The 25,153-nt window shown below is 46.9% G+C and overlaps 1 protein-coding gene across 2 annotated transcripts in view; it reads left to right on the forward strand.

Moving 5' to 3' along the window:
• Nucleotides 1–23,780: 23,780 nt before the first annotated feature.
• The window catches only part of AFG1L (AFG1 like ATPase), a 142,028-nt gene continuing 140,655 nt past the window's right edge, over nt 23,781–25,153 (forward strand). The window contains exon 1 of one of the 2 annotated variants that reach the window (XM_037894589.2): nt 23,781–23,984. In XM_037894589.2, the coding sequence (XP_037750517.1) occupies nt 23,900–23,984 (85 nt within the window). In that variant the 5' untranslated portion in view covers nt 23,781–23,899. The remainder of the gene's footprint in view (nt 23,985–25,153) is intronic. The other variant, XR_005224661.2, reaches the window with a different exon arrangement.

A 25,153-nucleotide genomic window follows, 5' to 3' on the forward strand; every position in this document is an offset into this window, starting at 1 on the left:
TCGTGTATCATCTTCGCAATCTTTGAGAAGCCAGAGGTGAGCCATTTCCCCCTGAATGGACCTATGACAGTGAGCGGCCACTGAATCGGTACACTCAGTCAGACAGTGCACTTACCATGGTTGAAGCTGGATGCACCCGGGCAACAGAAGTCAGGGATTCTTTGTGCTTCCACATTATGGACTTGCGTGACCCAATGAAAGAGAGGGATGTGACAGTGCACACCATAAAGCTCTGTGGAAATATGCTTATGAATGTATGTAAATGACATAACTGGAATATGTTTTATGCTACATATGCCATGTAAAATATCTCTGTAAAGGTTATGATCTATTGAATCTATTCATCCTATTTGTATGCCTGTATCATTTTTGTAGTTGAAGTTATGAATATTGGCCGTGTACTGGCTTGATTTCTAAATAACCTTAGTAGAGCATTTGCTCAGTTCCTGGAGAAAGGAATTCGCAAAGTTAAGTGCCCAGTTAAGAAGCGCTTAAGGAACAATGCATCTTCGAAAGCTCCAATCCACATAAGAAGTCTTCCTGGAGACATTCAAGATACCATGTGGGCAATGGCTTCTGCCTGTAAAAACTGTGAGTCATGCATGGACATGTGACTTGCCCAGGTGACTCCAGAACTCCATCTTGGAGCTGGACTTTGTATAGGAGAGAGGAGGGGGTCTCCACCCACAAGAGAAAGTCTATTTAAGCCAGTGGGAGACCCCTCCATTTTGTCTTCAGCTGGTTAAGGAGATAACCTCTCCATCCCCAAGGATACCTGAAAGAAACTGGAACAAAAGACAGTAACTACAGGGGGTGTGAGGAATTGCTGGACCTGGACTAAAAGGAGATTAGTCTGTAAAAAGAAGCTTACTGGAACTGGTGAGGTTTTGTCTGCATTCAGTTTTATTAGACATAGACTTGTGGGTTTTATTTTATTTTGCTTGGTAATTCACTTTGTTCTGTCTATTACTACTTGAGCCACTTAAATCCTACTTTCTGTATTTAATAAAATCACTTCTTACTTATTAATTAACCCAGAGTATGTTTTAATACTTGAGGGGGGGGGGAACAGCTGTGCATATCTCTCTATCAGTGTTATAGCGGGGCGAACAATTTATGAGTTTACCCTGTATAAACTTTATACAGGGTAAAACAGGTTTATTTGGGGTTTGGACCCCATTGGGAGTTGGGCATCTGAGTGTTAAAGATGGGAACACTTTTGTAAACTGCTTTCAGTTAAGCCTACAGCTGTTAGGGGACGTGGTTCAGAGCTGGGTCTGGGTTTGCAGCAGGCTAGCGGATCTGGCTCAAACCAGGCAAGGTACTGGAGTCCTAAGCTGGCAGGGCAGGAAAGCAGGAGCAGAAGTAGTCTTGGCACATCAGGTGGCAGCTCCCAGGGGGTTTCTGTGATCCAACCTGTCACAGGGGAATAGTACCTTTATGAATGCACTTGGTGCGGGGGATGGTGCTCATTGTGTTGCGGTAGGGGTTCAGTGCTTGTGGAAGCGGTGGCTTTATTGCCATGCAATGTAGTTATGAATGACATGGACACTTAAAAAATGGGAGTGGGGGATGATTCACAATATAGGTTCATAAGGAAGTGATTGAAGTGTGGATTGATGTACCTTGTTGTTCACGTTTTTTGTAGATCTCAAAGCAAAGGAGGGTTTGGAAGAAGGATAATGAGTTAGTTTTGAGTCTGTTTAAGGGAATTCCTCTCAAGCATGAGGTGCAGCACGGCAGAAAGCACAAAAGTGCTTGTTTGAAAATTGAACAAGTAAAATTGAGCAATAGCAGCTGGCATCATGGGCCAGAGGCAGGAGTCAACCTTCTGATACTGAATGAGAGATGATGGGTGGGGAAAAACCATTAAATGCCTAGTTTGTAGGTGAATTGCACTCTGTATGTATAGGCTGCCCACAGTTCCTCCAGCCTCGCTCCTCCCTTTTCTTACTTCACCTTTCTGCTTCTTTTCTGCCAGGTAGCAACTCCAACTCTATAAACATAATAACAATATTTATGCTGACAGGTTTCAGAGTAGCAGCCGTGTTAATCTGTGTTTGCAAAAAGAAAAGGAGTACTTGTGGCACCTTAGAGACTAACAAATTTATTTGAGCATAAGCTTTCGCGAGCTACAGCTCACTTCATCGGATGCATTCAGTGTTTGCATCCAATGAAGTGAGCTGTAGCTCATGAAAGCTTATGCTCAAATAAATTTGTTAGTCTCTAAGGTGCCACAAGTACTCCTTTTCTTTTTGCCAATATTTATGCTATTATTGGATGTTACACTGATCATGCAGTCATGCAGGGAAAACTTTGTGAATTCCACTGTTGATTACACACACATCTGGATCAATCTCCAGGTTCTTGTAAAGCCTCCCAGGTTCAGAACTTCAAATGTGAATTTATAGAAGAGTACTGGCATTATTTCAGGGAAGCTGAAAAGTCTAAGCTTTTCTATTTAGCTGCCCCCTGCCACATTGAGTCATAGAAGAGTAGGGTTGGAAGAGACCTCAGGAGGTCATTTAGTCCAACCCCCTGCTCAAAGCAGGACCAACCCCAACTAAATCATCCCAGCCAGGGCTTTGTCAAGCCAGGCCTTAAAAACCTCTAAGGATGGAGATTCCACCACTTCCCTAGGTAACCCATTCCAGTGCTTTACCTAGTGAAATAGTGTTCCCTAATATCCAACCTAGACCTCCCCCACTGCAACCATTGTTCCTTGTTCTGTCATCTGCTACCACTGAGAACAACCTAGCTCCATCCTCTTTGGAACCCCCTTTCAGATAGTTTAAGGCTGCTATCAAATCCCCCCTCACTCTTCTCTTCTGCAGACTAAATAAGCCCAGTTCCCTCAGCCTCTCCTCATAAGTCATGTGCCCCACCACAAATGATTTCAGCTCTTTTTGAGCACTAAAAATAACAAAAGGCTCCTAATGAAGCCTACTGAGCTTTATCTTTGAACAGTGGGGAGGTACAGACCAGGGACCCTTAGGGAGAGTCCACACCTCCTGGCTGGAACACCTGTCCCCCACTCCTCTACTTTCACAGAGGTCTGGCATTTGAGCCCCTGGCTTAGAGAGTTCCTTTCAGCTCAGCACAGTTCTGATCCCCTTTCATACAATGAAGATAACATTGATAACAACATTTCACTACCCTTGCATTCAGTACTAATGTGATTTGTAACTCAACACCAGCCAAAACTGATCACATGGAGCTACACAGTTCCTGTCTGCTAGATACCTGTGAAGAGTAGGTGTGTTCATGTAAATACAGTTTGCTTCTGAAGTCTCTCCCCCTCCCCAACTAGCTGTCAGGGGAGAGTTCATTCAGACCCTGCTTACATCTAAAAGCATGATTATAATGTGCTTCCTGTCTACACACAAAACTTCTTCCAACAATCCAGAGGCACTCGTACCACTACTCTGAGGCACTGGCTTTGAGTAAAGCTGAGCACCATTACATCCTTCGCCTTTGCAGTGCCATTGTGAACAGGACATCAAAGTGTTAAAGCTGCAGTGGTATACTTGTTCCTCCCAGCATATACCACAAAGTTCCTGCTCACTGTTCCGGGACAGCTCTGACAAGATTTACTGTCCAAGCCAAGTGAAATGGAAAATGTAAACAAAACAGCCTAAATAGTGAAAAGTCAATTAGACTTGTAAAATTCTTATTAATCTAAGTATCGTAAACAACACAGGTTGGTAATAACATTTGATTTCTTTCTGTAATAAATTTGGCTAAAATCAGCCCAGATTTACCCCCAAATTCTGCTGGCGTAAACATAGGTACAGGACCCCAGCAACAGGATGACCTCTGGAGGAAGCTGCCATAGTGAAAAGCAACTACAAATTCCCTTCTACCAGGTTGCCAACAGGCATCCAGCACAGCCCAAAATGGGAGAAGTACCGGACAAAAGGGGGACATGGCCAGATCAGCTTCCACTGGTGAGGCTGCCATGGAGCCTGAAGTGCAAATAAGCTGCTCTCCTCCTGCAAAAACCCAGAAGAGGACACATGGAGATCGTGCTGCCTCCCCACCCTCAGGCCAGTTCCCTTTGGGGGTCAGTGGATCAGGCCGGCACAGGGAGGTATAATTTATACCTCCATGGGCAAGCAAGAGTGAATCTGTCCCATGATTTTAAACCTGAGAGTGCGCCCTTAATGATGATCTACATTTTGCCCAGTTAGAATCCCATTATTTGAAATTGAACAGTGAGAGGGACAAGCAGTATTGCTGAGCTATACCAAAATACTGCAGGTAAGAATATGCCTGTACAGTTACCCCAAAATGTAGACCTCAGGCACTCCAATGATGGTTTGTGTTAGGGGGCTTATTCCTTCACCGACTTACAACCCTGGTCCTTCTTGCATGAACAGAGAGCAACAATACCTGAAGTCCAAAGGTGCAAACAATTCGATGTTTATGGTGGTGAACTTCCAGCAAGCATGATTCCAGTTTCCTTCCTTAGTGTCCCCCTTCCCAGCTTTGACACCACAGAGCGTTACCTGTGTCCCTGTTCCCATTTCCCCCCCCCCCCCCCCTTAGCAAAACATGATTCCAATTTCCCCATTCCCTGTTCCCATTCCCCCACCCACTTGCTGATTGACTGCAGACTATATAGTAAAACTTGAGTTCTGCTTAGCTATACCTTAACCAATCATTTTACTGAAATTTAACTAACCAACCCTGACATATTATTTAACATTTCCTAACATGATTATTTAACCAATTATATCCCACCACCTTAATTAGTTTACACCAAGCAAAATTAATTGTCTGGTTCTGTGATTGTTTCTGTCTGCCGTATAGAGACCATGCAAATAAACAATAGCAAAGTGGGAACTATAATGACAAAACAATACAGAAGTGAGGATTTCACATCTCAGCTATAGATAAGTGAGTTCTTGCCAGACAGAATGCTATCAAACTAAATGTAAAATGATTGGTTAAGGTATAGCTAAGCAGAACTCAAGTTTTACTATATAGTCTGCACTCAATCAGCAAGTGTATGGGTGGGAGAAATGGGAACAGGGAATGGGGGTAAGGAAATTGGAATCATGTTTTGCTAAGGGAGGGAATGGGAAGAGGGACACAGTAAGGCTCTGTGGTGTCAGAGCTGGGAAGGGGGACACTAAGGAAGGAAACTGGAATCATGCTTGCTGGAAGTTCACCCCAATAAACATCGAATTGTTTGCACCTTTGGACTTCGGGTATTGTTGCTCTCTGTTCATGCGAGAAGGACCAGGGTTGTAAGTGGGTGAAGGAATAAGCCCCCCTAACAGGTATGTTCCGCTTTTTCCACCTGGAAGTCCTGCAACTTGTCCTGGGTGTAGGCTTGGGTTGCTGCCTAGTTAGTAATTTGTGCTTTTAGTTGCTCAGTTTCCACCAGCTGTCAGGTACACACCTTTTTCCTTTTCCCCAACTCCTCTTTCTGTCCCAACAACATTTGATACCACATGGCTGCTGCAGTCCAAATTAATTCCACAGCTGCCCCTAGGTTCTTACTCTTCTGATTTTTATACTTGCCATACAGGTCTAACAAATTCTCCCAAGTCTGCATTTTTCTTTGAAGCTCCACCACGGAACCCCAGGGATTGTATTCCACCTTGGTGAGAGCCCTCTCCAGCTGGGAGAGGTCTTCAACCATTTTAGAAAGAGGCAGCAGGGTCCCGTCCCTCTTTGCTGCCTCCCCTGTGGCTTGGGCATCAGGTCCACCAGCCTTCGATGATGCCAGCTGTCTGGGCAGCCGGACTGCCATGTCTGTGCTCCCTAATGCCTGTACGTCCAGGATTGAACCCATCGCTGATGCCATTGCCCACGACTGCAGAACTCCTGAGTCCGCAGCTACACGCTTTTGTTTTTTTAATATACTGTTACAATTTGTTAGTACCACTTTTAAGATTTTTTTAATTACTTGACATTTTATGTAGCCCACATTGGCACCAAGACTTACAATGTTCACCTCCCTGGGCTGGAGGGAGAGACGCTAAGCCTCCCTCCGTATTACTTGGTCCAATATTACTGAGGGTCCATACATTAAAACCCTTCCCAGGCAGAGTGAGACACCCTATGTCCTCCTCTTCAACTCAGTCATACTACGACTGAGGGCACATGCACCAAGGATTATATGTGTGGAGTGAGACTCCCTGAGTTCTCCTCCAACTACCCCAGACTTCTACAACTGGGAGTATGCCCACCTGTACCCTATCCCTGCCAACCAGGGTGGAGAAAGGAATGCTAAACCTCTCTCGGGTTCTCAGGCCTACTACAGCTGAGAGTGGGCACCCCTTTAATTATAAAATTTTTAACATGTAATACCAACGGTACCGGACAGAGCAAACATGAAATACCAAAGGCAAAACAGTTGGTGTGCTTCGCAGGGCTCCCCCACTCTGCAATTCTCCACCAAAACTGTAACAGATTTTTGTTACCAATCTGCCTGGGGCGTCGGCTGATCAGGCTGATGCTGCAGGATTGTTTGGGGAGGAGGTACTGGAATACACCAAGCGTCTAAATTTAAAAGCTTTATTAATAAAATAATAACAGCATAGAATTCTGGGAATGCTCCCATGTCACTCGGGAAGAAAGAAAGCGTTAATGCCCCAAGCCCTAACCCACTTTCATACTCACACATGCACTACCTGAGACTAGCCAGGCCTGCGTGTAAAGTCAGAAGAAGAGGGGGGGAAGGGTGGATGGGCGTGGTGTCCTGGGCCCAGGTCATCCAAGGATTCGCTGTTGATCTCCGAGTTGCTCCAGCTCTTAGGAGGGTTTTAAGTCCTGGGCTCGTTTGGGGGGGGGGGGGTTCCGTTCAGGGACCTCTGCTCCTGGTGCTTTTTGTGCCAGTCCAAACTGGCTTGCTGTGGCCTCCTCTGTTTCCCAAAACATTCCAGCTCTGGAGACTTTGTTTTCCCTTCTATTGGCCTTTGCTGTTGCTGTTTTGTTTGCTTTTATTGTTTTTGCTGCTATTTTTGCAGCTTTGCTTAATTTAGATTTTTTATTTATTTTTTTTTTTTTTTACGGCTGGGCAGCTGCTGATTTTTTGTTGAGCCCATGACCTTGGGCCAGGGCCAGTGTTTTATATTCACACGGAGCTAGCTGAAGTGTTGAGTTAACCTGTTCTCTGCTCCTCTTCTTTCTTTCCCCCGGCCTCTCGTACTCTGCAAAGGAAACTTCCACTCTCCACTCACGCACCTTTGACCCTCTCCAAAATGCTTTGCAATGATTGCAACAGTGTTAGCCACATACAGTACTGATCTGCCTTCCCTGGGGACTCCCTTTGGGAGGAGGCCATTGGGGTGTGACAACCACTCCTTGCTGCTGTCAAGGCTCCCTGTGTAGGGTTTCATGAGGCACGGCACTAAAAGGTAAGCAGGGTCTCCAAGGATCACAATGGGCATTTCGACTTCCCCTATGGTGATCTTCTGGTCTGGGGAAAAAGTCCCGGCTTGCAGCTTCCTGAACAGGCCAGAGTTCCGAAAGATGCATGCGTCATGCACCTTTCTGGGCCAGCCTGCGTTAATGTCAATGAAATGCCCACGGTGATCCACAAGCACCTGGAGAACCATAGAGAAATACCCCTTCCGATTAACGTACTCTGAGGCTAGGTGGGCTGGTGCCAGAATTGGAATGTGTGCCATCTATCGCCCCTCCGCAGATAGGGAAACCCATTTGTGCAAAGCCATCCACAATGTCAAGCACATTACCCAAAGTCACGGTTCTTCTAAGCAGGATGCGATTAATGGCCCTGCAAACTTGCATCAACACGATTCCAGCTGTCCACTTTCCCATTCCAAACTGGTTAGCGACCGATCGGTAGCTGTCTGGAGTTGCCAGCTTCCAGATTGCAATAGCCACCCACTTCTCCACCATCAAGGCAGCTCTCAATCTCGTGTCTGTGCCGCAGGATGGGGACGAGCTCCTCACACAGTCCCACGAAAGTGGCTTTTCTCATCCGAAAGTTCTGCAGCCACGGCTCGTCATCCCAGACTTTCATGATGATGTGATCCCACCACTCAGTGCTTGTTTCCCGAGCCCAAAAGTGGCATTCCAAGGTGGTGAGCATGTCCGTGAATGCCACAAGCAATCTCGTGTCCTATGCGTTACTCGAGTCGATATCATCAGAGCCCTCACTGTCATTTTGGATCATAAGGAATAACTTGACTGCCAAACGTGATGTGCTGGCGAGACTCATCAGCATACTCCTCAGCAATTCGGGCTCCATTCCCGCAGACTGAAAGGGAAGACAGAGTGCGCAGTATAAAAAACATTGAAAGATGGAGCCAAATGTGGACAGAAGCACAGGGATTGCTGGGATGTGAACCGATGCATCACGGGGCATTGGGACAAGTCCCAGAATGCCCCACACCTCCCGCCCCCTTCCCACAAGCCACAACACCAGAATGGGAAGAGGTGCTCTGTGGGATAGCTGCCCATAATGCACCGCTCCCAGTGCCGCTGCAAGTGCCGCAAATGTGGCCATGCCGTGCTTTTGCAGCTGTCAGTGTGGACAGACTGCAGCGCTTTCCCTACTGCACTTTCCGAAGGCGGGTTTAACTCAAAGCGCTCTACATCTGCAAGTGTAGTCCTGCCCTAACACTCTTTCCTCTCAATTCCTTCTGACTCATCTCAGGGGTCCTTCTGTTCTGTCAGTTGGGTGGGGATGGCACCAGAAATGATGGCAGGTGCTGTCTCCATGGAGTTGTCTTGAAGGAACTGCCACTGTAGTGGTGATTAAAGCTGCCGCCACCATCTCCCTCAGGCTGTCTGCCTTTGAGGCTTCCGTAGCTACTATGTTCTAAAGCTGCTGCCCTCTAGGAGATTCTACTGCTGCTGTTTCTGCAGGTAGCTGCTTCCTAGAATCTTCTTAAGATGCTGCTGCAGTTGTCTCAGCTTCTGCTGTTCATGCTGCGTCTTGAGGCTTTTGATCTTCACATCCCCCCCGAAACTCCCACAACTAAGCCTGCTGGCTGTCCACCTTATATACTGGTTGCTCTCTCAAGGTCATCTTATCTCAGCCAATCAGCTTCCAGATATTAGCGTAATTCTAGATCCTTCCTATTTATTTTTAGATAGTAAAGCTCCTCCCCCGATGCCATGTTGGGTAGAGCTCCTCTCTCTAACCTATTTTTAAATAGCAAAGCTCCTCCCTGTGAGTTGCTGGAACTTTTGTTATCCTAACCCTGCGTCTTTCATATAGGATTATTGCGTCCACCATTTTAGATTTCTAATTTTAAACTATCACTAATTATCTAAAGCCTTAATCTTAAAATTAACTGCTGTTTTATGCAAGTCAAAGTGTCCTGACGCTGTCACCACCTTCATTATATTACTGGGAAGAAGTGAGTTGTAGGGTGTTTTTAAACCCCCTCCAAGGTTTTTCTGCAAGCTTCTATGAAGGTGCTGCAAGGTATCTCAGAACATTCAAAGCAAAATCTCTCATTACAGTACCCATTACATGGTCTTAATCAAGAGAATCCCCATGACCATGAATGGCAAAATACTCTTAAATGAATGGAAAAATACTGTTTTGGGGTGCATGCACCAGTGTAATTGTAGCATCTTAGGGTCACAATACAATATATTGATGTTTCATGACATGAAAGTGTCCTAGATTATGGTTCACAACACAACAGTAGAGTACATGCCTTTAAGTTGACAATTTCAGAACAAATCCAAGTGTGCCTTTTTTTACATGCTGTCTTGGATAACAAGGTTAAACAGAGGATCTATTAAGAAAAGCAGTGACAATTTAAATAAATCACATGTTTTTGCTGAAGATTATGCTGTGATTTGCTCCAATTATTCTTGACATTTCACCCATTCATATTGTGATCTGAGTTAATAATGGAAGGAAAAAAGGCTTGTCTCCTTGTTTATTCTTTGTTCTCAAGGAGAGAAGCAGTTTATAAAGATAAGTTATTTGTTATTTAAATTACTTTTACTGAAGTTGTTTATTTCCTTGTTTGAGTTTCTAAAAATATTGCTACAATTGTAATGCTTCTTTTGAGATGTCTATTCAAGTCACTGTGATTTGTACTGAAATTCACTGCTAAATGGGCACAGGTGTTGATGTATGTATCATACAAGAATGAGTCAAAACCAATCACTGCTCAGTAAAGGCAGGGTAGGAAGGAAATACACTAAAATCAACTCTTTAAAGATGTGATAAAAATGGCATTTTAGATCACTACTAAACTAGGTATATATAGCACAGAAAATGTGTTTTGAGCAACCACACAATTTTTAAATAGTATTTTCAAAAGTACATTTTAATCATTGTTAGTATTTTCAATATCAAAATAATTATTTAAAAATTAGTAATTGCATTAAGGACATATTTTGCTTTCTAGCAAAAATGCAAACTAAGGCACTAAAGTACAGCTTGTAAACAGTCTTATAAGAAGAAATTATTGAGCAGTGCTCAATGAAAATGACTTCTCTTTTCCATGAAATGCAGAAATTTACCTCAGAAGTAATTTATGGGAAATGGATGTCACAAAGCTATATATCAGTGAAAACAGTCTGATGTCTCTGTGGTAATCAAAAGTATTTCCTACACGTTTCTCGGATGAGAAGATTGTGAAATTATCTCAGCTTTTTCCCCCACACTAAGTACTCAGAGGGCAACACTCTTGAAGCTCAAATCTGCTTGTTGGGTGCGTTTCTGCTATGCTGGAAGGACAATCAGCAGAGCCTGCAGAGGGCATTGCAGACACTCTCCACACTTCAACACAGAGAAAAGAGGGGAAGTCAGTTTTGCAATGAACCCACTGACCACTTCTAAGCGTATGTGCAACATGCCTCAGGTGGCATGGGACCAGGATTCATCACTGAATTAGGTCTGCAGGTTGGATCATTAGCTTCCTCAACTTGGGCCAGGTACTGACGGCGAGTGCGATGTGAACACTGATCAATGCCCCCCAACAAAGGAGGACAAGCAAGGGGCTAGCAGCTAGCTATGCAATAATGTGGATGTGCAGGTGAACGAGCCTCTGATAGTGTGGCTGACAGTTGCCAACTGTGCCCACATATCTATTCAGGGGACACCATCACAGGGCCTAATAACATCAGCCACGCTATCAGAGGCTCGTTCACCTGCACATCCACCAATGTGATATATGCCATCATGTGCCAGCAATGCCCCTCTGCCATGTACATTGGTCAAACTGGACAGTCTCTACGTAAAAGAATAAATGGACACAAATCAGATGTCAAGAATTATAACATTCATAAACCAGTCGGAGAACACTTCAATCTCTCTGGTCACGCAATCAGAGACATGAAAGTCGTATCTTACAACAAAAAAACTTCAAATCCAGAGTCCAGCGAGAAACTGCTGAATTGGAATTCATTTGCAAATTGGATACTATTAATTTAGGCTTAAATAGAGACTGGGAGTGGCTAAGTCATTATGCAAGGTAGCCTATTTCCCCTTGTTTTTTCCTCCCCCCCGCAGACGTTCTGGTTAAACTTGGATTTATGCTGGAAGTGGCCCACCTTGATTGTCATGCACAGTGTGGGGAGAGTGGTCAGTTTGGATGAGCTATTGCCAGCAGGAGAGTGAGTTTGTGTGTGTGTGGGGGTGGTGGTGAGAAAACCTGGATTTGTGCTGGAAATGGCCCACCTTGATTATCATGCACATTGTAGGGGGAGTGGTCACTTCGGATGAGCTATTATCAGCAGGAGAGTGAGTTTGTGTGTGTATGGGGGTGGGGGAGTGAGAAAACCTGGATTTGTGCTGGAAATGGCCCACTTTGATTTTCATGCAGGTTGTAAGGAGAGTGGTCACTTTGGATAGGCTATTACCAGCAGGAGAGTGAGTTTGTGTGTGTGGTTTTTGGAGGGCGGTGAGGGGGTGAGAGAACCTGGATTTCTGCAGGAAATGGCCCACCTTGATTATCATACACATTGTGAAGACAGTGGTCACTTTGGATGGGCTATTACCAGCAAGAGAGTGAGTTTGTCTGTGGGGGGGCGGAGGGTGAGAAAACCTGGATTTGTGCTGGAAATGGCCCAACTTGATGATCACTTTAGATAAGCTATTACCAGCAGGAAAGTGGGGTGGGAGGAGGTATTGTTTCATGGTGTCTGTGTATATAATGTCTTCTGCAATTTCCACAGTATGCATCCGATGAAGTGAGCTGTGGCTCACGAAAGCTCATGCTCAAATAAATTGGTTAGTCTCTAAGGTGCCACAAGCCCTCCTTTTCTTTTTGCGAATACAGACTAACACGGCTGTTACTCTGAAACCTGACATTATGGTTGATGATTCCTTCATTCATTCCCACTGTCCTTTTATATCACATCATTTTATCTAGTTCTCTTGACTGTTGGAATCCAAATAGTTGGCTACCCTCAGTTGAGAGTCCCACTCCTGTTCTGCTTTCTTTGTGACAAACTCCATCTCCTAGGAAGCATGGGCATGGAATCAGATAAATCACACCAAGAATAGTGTTCCTGAGGCCAAACAAGGCTCTTGCTCTAGAGTTCAGAGCTCTTGGAAAATTTAACATAGACTGAGAAGGACAGACCAGAGAAATATAATAAGCAGATTCTTGGAAGGGTGTAGAGCTTGACAATGAGCTCAAGGATGGTTCAGTGGTTAAGGCATTCACTGGGAAGACCTAGGTTCAGTTCCCTGCTCTGCCACAAACTTTCTGTCTGACCTTGAGCAAATCACTTATTGTCTCTGTACCCCAGTTCCCTGTCTATAAAATGGGGATAATAGCATTTCCCCTACCTCACAGGGTGTTGTGAGAATAAATACATTAAAGATACTATGATAAGGAGGCCATCTAAGATGGAAAGACAACACTTCTCTTTCCCCTTGCAGGTCTTCACTCTGGAGCCGCCTTACTGGCTCTCAGATTCACTGCAGCAGATTCAGAAGTTCCATGTATGATGATGTAAGTTAGACTTCTTCATAGATCCTTAGACCTAAATTTCTATAGATGCAGTAAGACTATTTTAAACCTACTTACACCTCAGCAAATTGGTCTAAGTAAATATAAGGAAGTCTAAGCTGCTATTAATATTGTCTGTACTTGGGTGACAAAGACATAAGTTACCTCAACTTAGACTTTTTCTAGATTTACTTAGACTCGCCTCTGAACTTGACCCACCTTCTCTTTGCCTTTATAACATATTTAGAGGAATTTCTTTCACCGCGAAGCTTTTCTGGCTGGATGATATTACATTGCTCTTGCATTGGTAGAGGGCATGGAAGAAGTGAATCTTCTCAGTGGCACCTAAGTTGATTGAACCACCACAGGAAGTTTTACCCATTGGGGGCTACTGTTCCAAATGCTTTTCCTTCATTTGCAAAGGCTCCTTATGTAGATCCATCGACTACAGCTCAGATTTGATGAGCTGTATCCATGGGATATTGTCAAGGGGTGAGTGTGTCTCCAACATGCCCCCTTGTAGTACCCTACTTTATCTCATTCACCACTCCCTTGGGTTCTTTCAATCAGTTACCAGACTTGAGTTGATTCAAAAACGTGAACCCCGTTTGTGGGGTTTGATTTATTAATTTTTTCTACAAAGTGTGGCTTACTTTGTTAGTTGTCCCAGTACTCCTCCTGGAGCTGGGTTATAATTTAGCCAGCTTCTTCCTCAGATAGCCCTTTTCCTCAATTAATCCTCAGGCTTCTCCTGCGGGCATCTGTCCTACTGTGAAGCAGGAGGCATTTATGCGGTTCCCTTCTCCCTGCTCAGTTGACTGGGGGAGAGGCCCCAGGCCTTTAAAGATACAGTGTCAAGATTTTCTCCCAAGCACCACTTATTCCCAGGACCACTTTATCAATAACCCCAAGGTCCCTAAATATATAGGACATTTCAAACCTTAAAGGGCCAAGCCACACAATGGGGTGAGCTGACCATTAGGCACCACTACCCTTAAGAGGGCAGACCAACCTGTCACAGTTATATTAAAGGTAGGCATGTGCTCTGATACTTGGACCATGGCCTTCATGCTAGTATAAATGGTAGTAAGGAAAAGCAGCAGGTGAGGTGCTATGTTGCTCACATTTTTATGATGGTTATGTCTGATTGGTCTACGCTACACAGTTAAGTCGATGCAAGGCAGCTTACATCGACATAGCTATCTATGCATCTATATTTAAATTTCTCTCCCGGCAACGTAGCTGCCCCATTACATTGACTTAACACCACTTCCCCGAGCAGTACAGAGCCAAGGTCAATGTAGGTTGACACACTGCGTTACTTACATTGAATGTTAGTGGCCTCTGGGAGCTGTTCCACAATACCCCACCCTGACCACTCTGGTCATTGTGAACTCGGCTGCCTAGGTACCAGCTGGCAGGGAACCACCCCTCCCCTATAAAGCCCCGTGAATTTTTGAAACTCCATTTTCTGGTTGTGGTTGCCCATCTTGCAGCGCTCATCTAACAACTGCTCAGCTGACCATGCTGGCTATACGCTGCAGACACACTCCTGTTTGGAATACACAGGAGGTGCTGGATCTCCTGCGTCTGTGGGAGGCTGTGCAGACACAGCTCAGCTTCAGCCACATAAATGTCGACATCTACAAGCAGGTTGCTTGGGGCATGGAGGAGAAGAGTTACAAGAGGGACCAGGCAGCAGTGCTGCATGAAAGCCAAAGGAGCTGCAGCAGGTGTACCAGAAGGCAAGGGAGGGTAACAATCATAGAGTATCAGGGTTGGAAGGGACCTCAGGAGGTCATCCAGTCCAAACCCCTGCTCAAAGCAGGACCAATCCCCAATTTTTGCCCCACATCCCTAAATGGCCCCCTCAAGGATTGAACTCACAACCCTCAGTTTAGCAGGCCAATGCTCAAACCACTGAGCTATCCCTCCCCCCCTCTGGTGTGGAACTGCAGACCTGCCACTTTTACAAAGAGCTGCATGCCATCCTCAGACAAGACCCTGCCACCACCCCCAAGAACCGTGAGGATACTTTGAAGGAGCCTGAGTCAGAGGACCCCCTTCCGTGAACAGTGAGGAGGAGGAAGAAGAGGAGGAGTATGAGGAACAGGCAATCGGGTGCAGCTGCACGGTGAGCCAGGACATGTTTTTGACTTCAGCACAAGCCTGATGCAGGGGAAGGAACCTCTGGTAAGTATGCTGTTTGCTTTAAAATTACAGGGAGGGAACCCCCAAAACAGCAGGACACATCTCTTGATTTACTCTTTTTTTACTTATGCTAGAAGAGGTAGTTAAACAAACAACAGAGGTAGAGTTGCTCTCTGCTTCTCTCCCCACCTCTAAAGTTAGGCAGAGGGGGCCCTGTGGAACAATTGGTTTATGTGCACTGGGATGTCCTGTGAATCCTCCACAGAGATCTCAGTGAAACTTTCCTGTAGGTAGTCTGCAATCCTCTGCTGTAGGTTTCTGGGGAGAGCTGCCTTATTTCTTTCACCATGGTAGGACACTTTTCCACACCACTCAGCAATTACTTCAGCAGGAACCATTGCCGCACACAGGCTAGCAGCATATGATCCCAGACAGCAGACAGATGCCTGCCAAAGCTGTTCCCTTTCAGCATCCATTACCCTCAGGAGTGAGATATTGGCTAAAATCGCCACCACCTGTGGAAAACGATTGCAGTATTTTTGCTTGCCCTATAGCCACATACTCATGCCCGTGAATTGTCCCCCCTCATTTTCCCAATTCACCTCCCACCCCAGGGCCATACTCACCACGATTGGTTGTGACAGGGCATTTGCCCCGTACTGGCCCTGAGAAGGTTAAAACCAGCCTAGGGAGGATGAGCAGTAGGCAGCCAAAGGAATGGCTGCAGGGGAAACAGTCAATTAGGGTGGAGGCTTCAGACAATTAGGGCTGCAGCTGGACAAGCCAATCATCTAAAAGGAAGCTGCAAACCAGAGTGAATGAGTCTGCTGCAGCAAGCTCTAGGGAAAAGACTGCCTTCCTAGAGGGCTACAGAGAGACCAATACCTGGGGAAGGGCAGGTGCTAGCAAGGAAGGAGTGGCCTGGCTGTGGACCATCAAGCCGCTGTGAGGAGTGGCTGGACTCTTGTTAGAGGAGTCCCCTGAAAGGGAAACCAGATGTTGATACAGCTGGAGGGCTGTGCCACGAAGCCAGGGCTGTCCTTAGGATTTATGGGGACCTATGCAGTATTATTAAACTGGTGCTCCTATGCCCGACGGCAGCCTGAGCTCGCAGCCTGGCGGCAGGGAGGGACAAAGCAGCAAAGGATAACAAGATGGCTGGCCCGCCTCACGGTGGCAGAGAGTTACAGTTCCCCGCAGAGACCCCCATACCCTCTCCTTCATGCAGAAGGTACCTAATTACAAGCACTAAACTTGAGTATAAAAAATGTCAGTCACAGGTTTTTTGATATGCCCTGAAGTTTGTCAGACATTTATTTGCAAAAACTTAGTAGAAGTGAGCTGTAGCTCACAAAAGCTTATGCTCAAATAAATTTGTTAGTCTCTAAGGTGCCACAAGTACTCCTTTTCTTTTTGCGAATACAGACTAACACGGCTGCTACTCTGAAACCTGTCACTAGTAGTAAGGGTGAGTCAGCTGTCTTGCTGAATACAGCATTAAATATTATGGAATACATGATGCAGCTCTTCTCTGTTTTACATTTTCTTAATCAGTATTTCTAAGATGATTTTATATTTTAAAAGCCTTCATAAAGTAATCATTCCAGATTACTACATATTTAACTCACTGAAACAAAGACATTATTTTAATTAATCAGTCACAGAGGTTTAGAATGTTCATAACAATGTTCATTGCTTGTAGGAAAGGGAACACTAATTTACTTTTTGTGATCTCCATAACAATAGACACATTTATGAAATTTCACAAACTTTAAAAAATATGTCTCCAAAGATTTAGGCATAACAAAGGATTTTATATCTTACTAAGGTACTGATTTTTCCGGAGGCTTCTCTTAAAACTAGTTCATCAGATAGTCAGAAGAAAAGGAAACTCTTTGTCCAGCTATCTGGAAGGAAAGGGGTATTGTCCCTTTAAGAAACCTCTTCAATGGGGGTGAGGGGGATAAGAGTGGGTGAAGGGAGAAAGGGATGGACAGAAAGGACAGGAAGACTTTGGAAGCAAGTTTTTTTTACTATAGTAACTAAAATGTGTATTTTAGATAAGGGTGGTCTTTTGAAGGATTTATTTTAAAAAACGATATGTCTGAAGATCCAAACATTTAAGGCTAAAGATGATTGTGCATCTAAAAATCTATGCAAGGATTTTTTAGAGATGTGATTTTATAATCTTCACCAACAGACTAATGAAATATTTTTAAAGCAAATTTTAACTAAGGTCCTGTAGACTGACATGTTCTGAGTAAATATTACAGTAATGCACAACTGTTTGTCAGTAAATTCAGAACTGACAGTATATACCTGGGGGTTGGCAAATGCCTGTTAAATGGCTTCATTACCCCTTGAATGGCTCTTTAACAGTTTCAATGTTGTGCTAATAGGTCTGGCAGCCTGGAACGCCTTTCCATTTTCATTTCATTTCAGGAAGACTCAGAGCCTGCAGGAAGGGTCAGAACAGGGATAGGAAAGGCTGATGGGTGGACACTAAGACCCAGTGTGCCCCAAATTTTCAGGTGCCCTACGCAGCTGCGTAAGGACAGCCCTGCGCGAAGCAGACACGGAGAGAAAGGAGCCTAACGGGTCTGCAGGCAGAGGTGAGGGCAGGAGAGCCATCATCACCCGAGGGCACATCTGCTGGGGCTGAGCTAATTCCCAAACTTCCCACCAGGAAGTGCCAGTATGGTGAGTGACCCCATGACACTGGTGCTGTGACTGCCACTATGCTGTATAAATCCCAAGGCGAAATGAGGATGTAGTGCTTACAACTTGTGTGAATCAAGGGGAGTGAGTTCAATATCATAGGTTTTGATTTATCTCGTGAATACGGTGACAATAGTATTTCTGCGTATTGTATCTTCAGCTGCTGCAAATGTGGCTTTGAGGGTCTCTCCATCCACACCAGCAGAATGGCTGAGCCAAATATGGAGAAGAAGGAAGAGGACTCAGGATGACATGTTTCAAGAAATTCTGCAAGCCTCTGCTGCTTCAGATAATGAGCACAGGGCTTGGAGGATCACTCTTGCAGACAGCATGGACGGGGACAGAGCACAGAGGAGACAGGCACAAGAAAAGAAGAGGAATGTGCAGCAGGAGATTCTTGCACTTCTCAGGCAGCAAACAGACATGCTGCCAACTCTGGTGGACCTGAAGGTTCAACAATCCCATGCTCGCCTCCCTCTGCAGCCCATAGAGAGCTTCATATCGGGACCTCCCTACAGCTCCTCTCAACATTCCTCGTGGCATCAGGGGCTGCTGTACTATCTCTACTGTGATTAGATGTTCAGCTCTGTGTGTGTGTGTGTGTGTGTGTGTGTGTTCCCTGCGTGCTGCCCCAGCTCTGTGCAGACAGCCAGCACAGTAGACCTCAAGCGAACTGCCCAATGACCACAAGATCCATTAAGGCACGAAGGCACCTAGCCAGGTTTATTGTTGACAAAGCACGGAAATAGCACCTGGCATACTCTACGAGGATACTGAGACATGTATGCCCATAACAATGGATGCAGCTCAGTGAATGGTGGGACTTTCCATTCCCCCCTCGGCTGGACCAAGACACTTTCTCAGAGATACTTCTTCATACCCTGATAGAAACCAGTTACATGCTGCCCCTCTGACATAGTTAGTTACTGCCCCTTGACGTGGCTAGTTATTACCCATCTCCTTGTACATGTGGGTTTGATCAAAACATCTTTATTCATCACATTGTCATCCTGACCTTATCTTTTAGGAGGGGTCTGTGTGTTCCTATTATCCTGGGGGAATGTTTTTGTCCCATCCTTGATATTGGGATGTTCTGGTACCAATCTTCTGGAATGTGTTTGCATGAGTACTCTGTGCCTAGCATTTCGTAAGAATATGTGTTTCTGCAATATCAGCCCTGTTCTTGACAGATTCTGTGAACTTGCAAGGAGGCAGAGCCTGACGTTTCCTCACAGCCTGAGTTTTTCTAACTTTGCTTTACATCAGCAAAGCTTGCCCACTACTGTAGCTTAGGCCTCTAATACAAGAGCTTATATCTCAGGCTCTCTCCCTGCTACACCTACCACTCTACCCCAGGTGACATTAAAGATATGCACAGCTGCCAATACACTGACCTGAAATGGAAATGACTGTTCTTTCCCTTAATAAATTATGGGAAAAGAACTTATGAAGTTTTATTAAGTTATAAATATTTTTCTATTTGCATTGTTATGGAATAAAAGTCTGTTTATGGAATAAAAGTTCATCTTTATTTGTTCATAACACATGCTGGCTGGGGCTGACATCAGATACAGATAGTATTAAAAGGTGCTTTGGCAATGTTATATTATTATACACACAGCATTCACCAAAGGGTTCATACAGGGCTGCAAAAGACCAAGGACAGGTAGAGCAAACTACAGCAACACACTACTCTGGTTCACTATTAAAATGGTCTTTCAAAGCCTTCCTGAGCCATATAACTCTGCACTGAGTCCTTCTGATAATCCTGGTGTCCAGCTGCTCAAAATCACCAGACAGCCACTCCACCTGTGCCCTCCACCCCAGCAGAAACTTTCCCCCCTTTTCTTCACATATATTATGCAGGACACAGCAACCAACTATATCCCTTGGAATATTTTTTTCACTGAGGCTCAAGCTTGTGCGTAGACAGTGCCAGCGACCCTTCAACCACCAAAAGACACATTCAACCGCTATTCTGCACCTGTTGAGCCTGTAGTTGAAGCAGTCCTTGGTGCTGTTGAGGTGGCTTCTGTATGGCTTCATAAGCCATAGGACCAAGGGGTAGGCTGGGTCTCCCAGGATCACATTGGCATTTCAACATTGCCAATGGTAATCCACCAGTCGGGAAAGAAAGTCCCTGTTTTCAGCTTTCTGAACAGTCCTGTGTTCTCAAAGATGTGTGTATCATGCACCTTCCCTGACCAGCCCACAATGATGTCAGTAAAGCATTCCCGGTGATCCCACAAAGCTTGCATTACCATAGAAAAGTAGCCCTTTCTGTTGATGTACACTGTGACAAGGTGGTCTGGTGTCAAAATGGGGATGTGCATGCCATCTATTGCTCCACTGCAGTTTGGGAACTCTATTGATGCAAAGCCATCCACTATGTCCTGCATATTGCCCAGGATCACAGTCCTTCATAGCAGAAGGTGATTAATGACCCTGCACATTTGCATCACAACAACCCCCACAGAGGATTTCCCAACTTCAAATTGCATTGCAAGTTTCCACAGAACAATTCCCACTTGCTTCTCCACTGTCAGTGTGGATCTCATTTTGATATGGCTGTGCGGGCAGGCTGGGATGAGCTCTGCACAGAGACCCAGGAATATGGCCTTGCCCATCCAAAAGTTCTGCATCCAGTGCTCATCATCCTAAACCTGCATCACAATGTGATCCCATCAATTAGCGCATGTTTCTTAGGCCCAGAACTGGTGCTCCATCATCTGAAGCTGCTCCATGAAAACTGCCAACAACCTTGGATAGTTTCTATGTCCCACAGCAATCAAGCCTCCAAAGAATCATCATGTTCTCTGCGCCTTCTCTTGTCGCTCTGCAAATACTGCAGGATCAGGCAGCTCATGCTTACAATGCTTATCACAGTAGTGCAGAGCTGTGCAGGATCCATACTTCTGTCACAGATGGCAGACAGCAAGAAGGGATGCGCAGGTTTGTGCAAGTGATTTTGAAAAGAGGAGTGAAACATTATGGGATGGAGAACATTGCATTATATAAAATTGAACCCGTGCTCCCAGTCACCACTGTGCAACTCGTTTCAGTCCCATGAGGCATTGCAAAACCTTCTCAAAACACCCAGCGCTACATGGTGGCAAGTTGCACAGTTGGATAGCTACCCACAGTACACTGCTCTCTGCATCGATACAAGCACTCCTAGTGAGGACATGCACTGCTGACACAAGAAGCATAGTGTGGAGATGCACAAGCGATGTAATATCTGCGGTGGCTTAATACCAAGATAACTTAAGTCGACATATTTCTATAGTGTAGATGTGGTCTCAGTGTAATGGCTACAGGCAACAGACTATGGGAGGAGCTGACATACGTGATGATAAGCTTTGAAACTTGTTTATGTTTGTGTTGGCTGCTGTGGAGGCCATTAAAAGATGAGATGGTAGTAGAAACTAGTGGTTGAAAATCTGGTCTTTCTGGGTGGAGTAGCAGTTGTGGGGATGGGACGTGGAGCAGAGAAATACTAACAATGCAGTAATTGCTAGTGCTGTTTTACTGGTGAAGCACAAGAATTATCAGGGCTGGCAGCTGCACTGCATGATGGGACACCCACTGTTGTTCCTTTGGACAAAAATAGTAGGATGTATACCAAGCTACTATAGCAGAGGTGGGCAAACTATGGCCTGTGGGCCATATCCGGCCCACGGCACCATCCTGCCCGGCCCTTGAGCTCCCGCCCGGGGAGGGTAGCCCCTGCTCCCTCCCCCGCAGCCTCAGCTTGCCACACCGTCAGCGCTCTCGCCCGCTGCTCCTGCCGGGCAATGTGGCGGCCTGGCTGGCTCTGGCCGGGTGGTGGGGCTGCAAGCTCCTGCCGGGCAGCGTGGCGGCGTAGCTGGCTCCATCATGGTAAGGAAGCGGGGAGGTTGGATGGGGCGAAGGTTCTGGGGGGGAGCAGTCAGGGTATGGGGAGCAGGGGGGGTTAGATAGGGAGTGGGGTCCTGGGGGGGCAGTTAGGAGCAGGGGTGTGGATAGGGGTCAGGGCAGTCAGGGGACGAGAAACAGGGGTGTTGGATAGGCGTGGGAGTCCCAGGGGGCCTGTCAGGGGGCGGGGGTGTGGATAGGGGTCGGGACAGTCAGGGGACAGAGAGCAAGGGGGGTTGGATGGGGGGTGGGGTACCGGGGGGACGGTAAGGGGACAAGGAGCAGGGGGAGTTGGATGGGTCGGGAGTTCAGAGGGGGGTGGTCAGGGGGCGGGAAGTGGGAGAGGGCAGATAGGGGATGGGGGCCAGGCTGTTCAGGGAGGCACAGCCTTCCCTACATGGCCCTTCATACAGTTTTGCAACCCGGATGTGGCCCTTAGGTCAAAAGGTTTGCCCACCCCTGTACTACAGGCTGCAGACGATAGCCCACATTAGCTGACTGGGGAATTGGCCATACCAAGCTAGGGAAGTAGCCCATCCCCTACCCTCATGCTCTCTTGAGTATGAGATAGGTTTTCTGACCTGACTACACCAGGGAAAGAGTCCCTGTGTCTTGCCTTATGCTCAAGTCCCTGTGTCTTGCCTTAAAACCAGCAAAATATGCTCCCCACTGAAAATGTTGGGATGTTACTGTTCAACATCAAAGTGTACTGGCATGCAAATGGAGGAGATGGCACAGCATCTCTGTGCCCCAGATCTTGCTCTAGCCAGAAGTATTAGCCTTTCACTTTCAGTTACAAAATCTACATAATTGAAAAAAAACAACCCCACAAGCTGACCAACACCAAGAAATGTATATTAACTGCAAAGATCCTTCATAAATTCACTATGCTGAAGCAAAGCTGTAACAATCTGCATTACAGAAAGAAGCTCACATTTAATTTGGGGCACACTTGAGGGTAAGCAGTTGCTACTTCCATGGAAGTCTCTGAATCAAATCCAGTAGTGTTATAAACCATGGTGTAAATTATATGCAGCATGTAAGTTTTAAAAAAAATTGGAGTAAGTGAATACATGTGGTAAAGTAGTGTAAATTGCAGCAATCTGGCACTCAGTAGGTTTGTAGAATGAGTACAGTTTATGCCAAGTGGGATAAGGGGTTTAAGTAGGAACTGCAAATAATCAGTGGCTGAGGCCTGCTTTATTTTACACCCTTCTTTTACTTTGTTTTGTACATTTCCTTTTTGACCTCTCTGCACATACAATATGCTTGTTTCACCCTTCTACTTAATGACAAATCAGCACATGCTACACTACATTACCACTTACTCCTCTGCCTTTACCAGTTGCCCTAGCATATGGCAGCGGTGGGGACAGGAGGCATGGCTGAGGCAGATCTGCACACTACCCTAAGCATCCCTCACTGCCACAAGTCCCATGGGAGCTCCAGCAGCATGAAGTGCAAGTGAGAGGTCTCAGGGCTACCCTAGTCTACATCTTCATCCCCTGAGCAAGGGAAACACAAGCAACGTCCCATTCTGTCCCTAGAGCCAGCCAGCGCAGGGATCAGTCACCCAGACCCTGGAGAGGTTAAGTGACTTGCCTAACATTATTCAGGAAGGATGTGGCAGAACGGAAACTGAACCCAGCGGTACCACATCCACATCCTTAACCTTCCCTACAAGACCAGCCTTCTTCCCTGTTGAGGAGTCAGAGGGGCATGAAAAATCCCCCTCTGAGACAGAGGAACCTGGTAAAATCACACACACCACTTCTCCTGCCGGGGCAACAGGCAGACATCCTCAGTCAACGTGAGCCAAACCAGTCCCAGCCTCCTAGGGGTAACTGAGCAAATGCACGGGCAGGGGGCTGCCCATGAGCCCCCCAGGAACGCGCCTCACCTCGGGCCCAGCCGAAGGACCTGCCCGCCCAGCTCCTCCCACAGCCCAGAATAAACTACATTTCCCAGCACGCATCGCTCCCGGTCGCTTGGCGGGCGGTGGTGGCGCGTTGCATGCTGGGGCTTGTAGGCCCTGCGGGACGAGGTTCGGCCCCGAACGGAGGGAGAGAGGGCGGGGCCGGGCTCGGGCTCTGCCGCGCGCAGGGGGCGTGTCACGCACGGCGGCAGCGACCCGGGGGTGGGGGCTCTGGCCGTTTTTCCTCCAGGCTCTGAGTGAAGTTACTTTGAAGGGGGGGGGGGGGGGAGGGAGGACCGACTCTGCCGGGAAGATGGCGGCGCCCGTGTCGCCCTTGGTTACCGCAGCCAGACACGCAGCCCGCCTGCTGCCGGCTCGGGCCGCGGCCCCGCAGAGAGGTCAGTGCCGGCCGCAAAGGGGGCGGGGAGCCCGGGCTGGGTGCAGGCGGCGCCGCCTCGCCCCTGGGGGGCCCGGGCCAGCGCCGGCTCTGCCCGTATCGCTGGGGAGGCTGATGGGCCGGGGGTGCCCCGCGCTGTGATGCTCTGCGCGGGGTCCCCCCAGGCACTGGGCACCCCCACGTGGGCCTTCCCCCGCCAGGGCTGGTGGGAGAAGAAGCGCTGCGGTGTGTCCCTGCTGCTCGCTCCCCTGGCTCTGGGGGTCTGATGGGCTTGGGACGCCCGGCGCTCCCTTCCCTGCGGCTGGGAGTAAAGCGAGCGGCGCTGCCCTCTGCCCACCCCGCGGCTGCTGGGACGGAAGCGGGGTCGGGGGCTTCTTCTCCCTTGTCTGAGCAGCAGGTAAGTTGCTCAGATACGCATAAGCTTCACGGAGCTACCCGCAGGCAGCAGCAGAGTGGCGGGGAGTCTCAGCTCATTCCTTGGTGCAAGAAGGAAAGAGAGAGCCAGGAGCAAAGGACAGTGTCTCCTTCCCCCGGCAGTGGAAAGAATGAGCCTCTGGGTAACTGACACTTGGTGGGCAGCTGTAGCCCTGCTCCCAAGGAACAAACCACGTTTCTCGCTCAGTGTCCCATTATGGCTACGTGTACCTGCCCTCACCTGCTTGCCAAGGGAAGTTTTCTGGCATGTGGGCGAGGACATTTTCCAAGCCCCAGACGTATAAGGAGATGAGGTCCCTGTTCCTAAACTCATACGTTCGGAGTCCTTGTCTCTACTGGAGAAATTTACTAGCATAAACACCAGTTGCTCCCCCCTCAATTGATTGAAATACACGTGTGTCCAAACACAAATGCTTCAGCTGATTATCAGGGCAGCTGCAATCATTGAGTTACCCCTGTAATTTGTAGAGGTAAGACCCTGATTGCATCTCAATCAACTGAATGCTAGTATGGTCGCCTCCCACTGACACAATCAATAGCTGTCAGAGTTGACAGTTCCCTCTGCTGGCAAACATCCTTAGTTCACTGGTTGAGTCTCCTCTCTGCTCCTCGCCCTATCGTCTTTAGCGCTCCTCCCTTGAAATGGCTCAGCCATGGGCCTCCCTTGTCTTGATCCCCCTACTATACCTTTGCAGGTCTGGATCCAATTATGGATCATTAAGTGAGGCTGCATTC

The sequence above is a fragment of the Chelonia mydas genome, chromosome 3, assembly GCF_015237465.2.
Source record: "Chelonia mydas isolate rCheMyd1 chromosome 3, rCheMyd1.pri.v2, whole genome shotgun sequence".
Taxonomy (NCBI): domain Eukaryota; kingdom Metazoa; phylum Chordata; order Testudines; family Cheloniidae; genus Chelonia; species Chelonia mydas.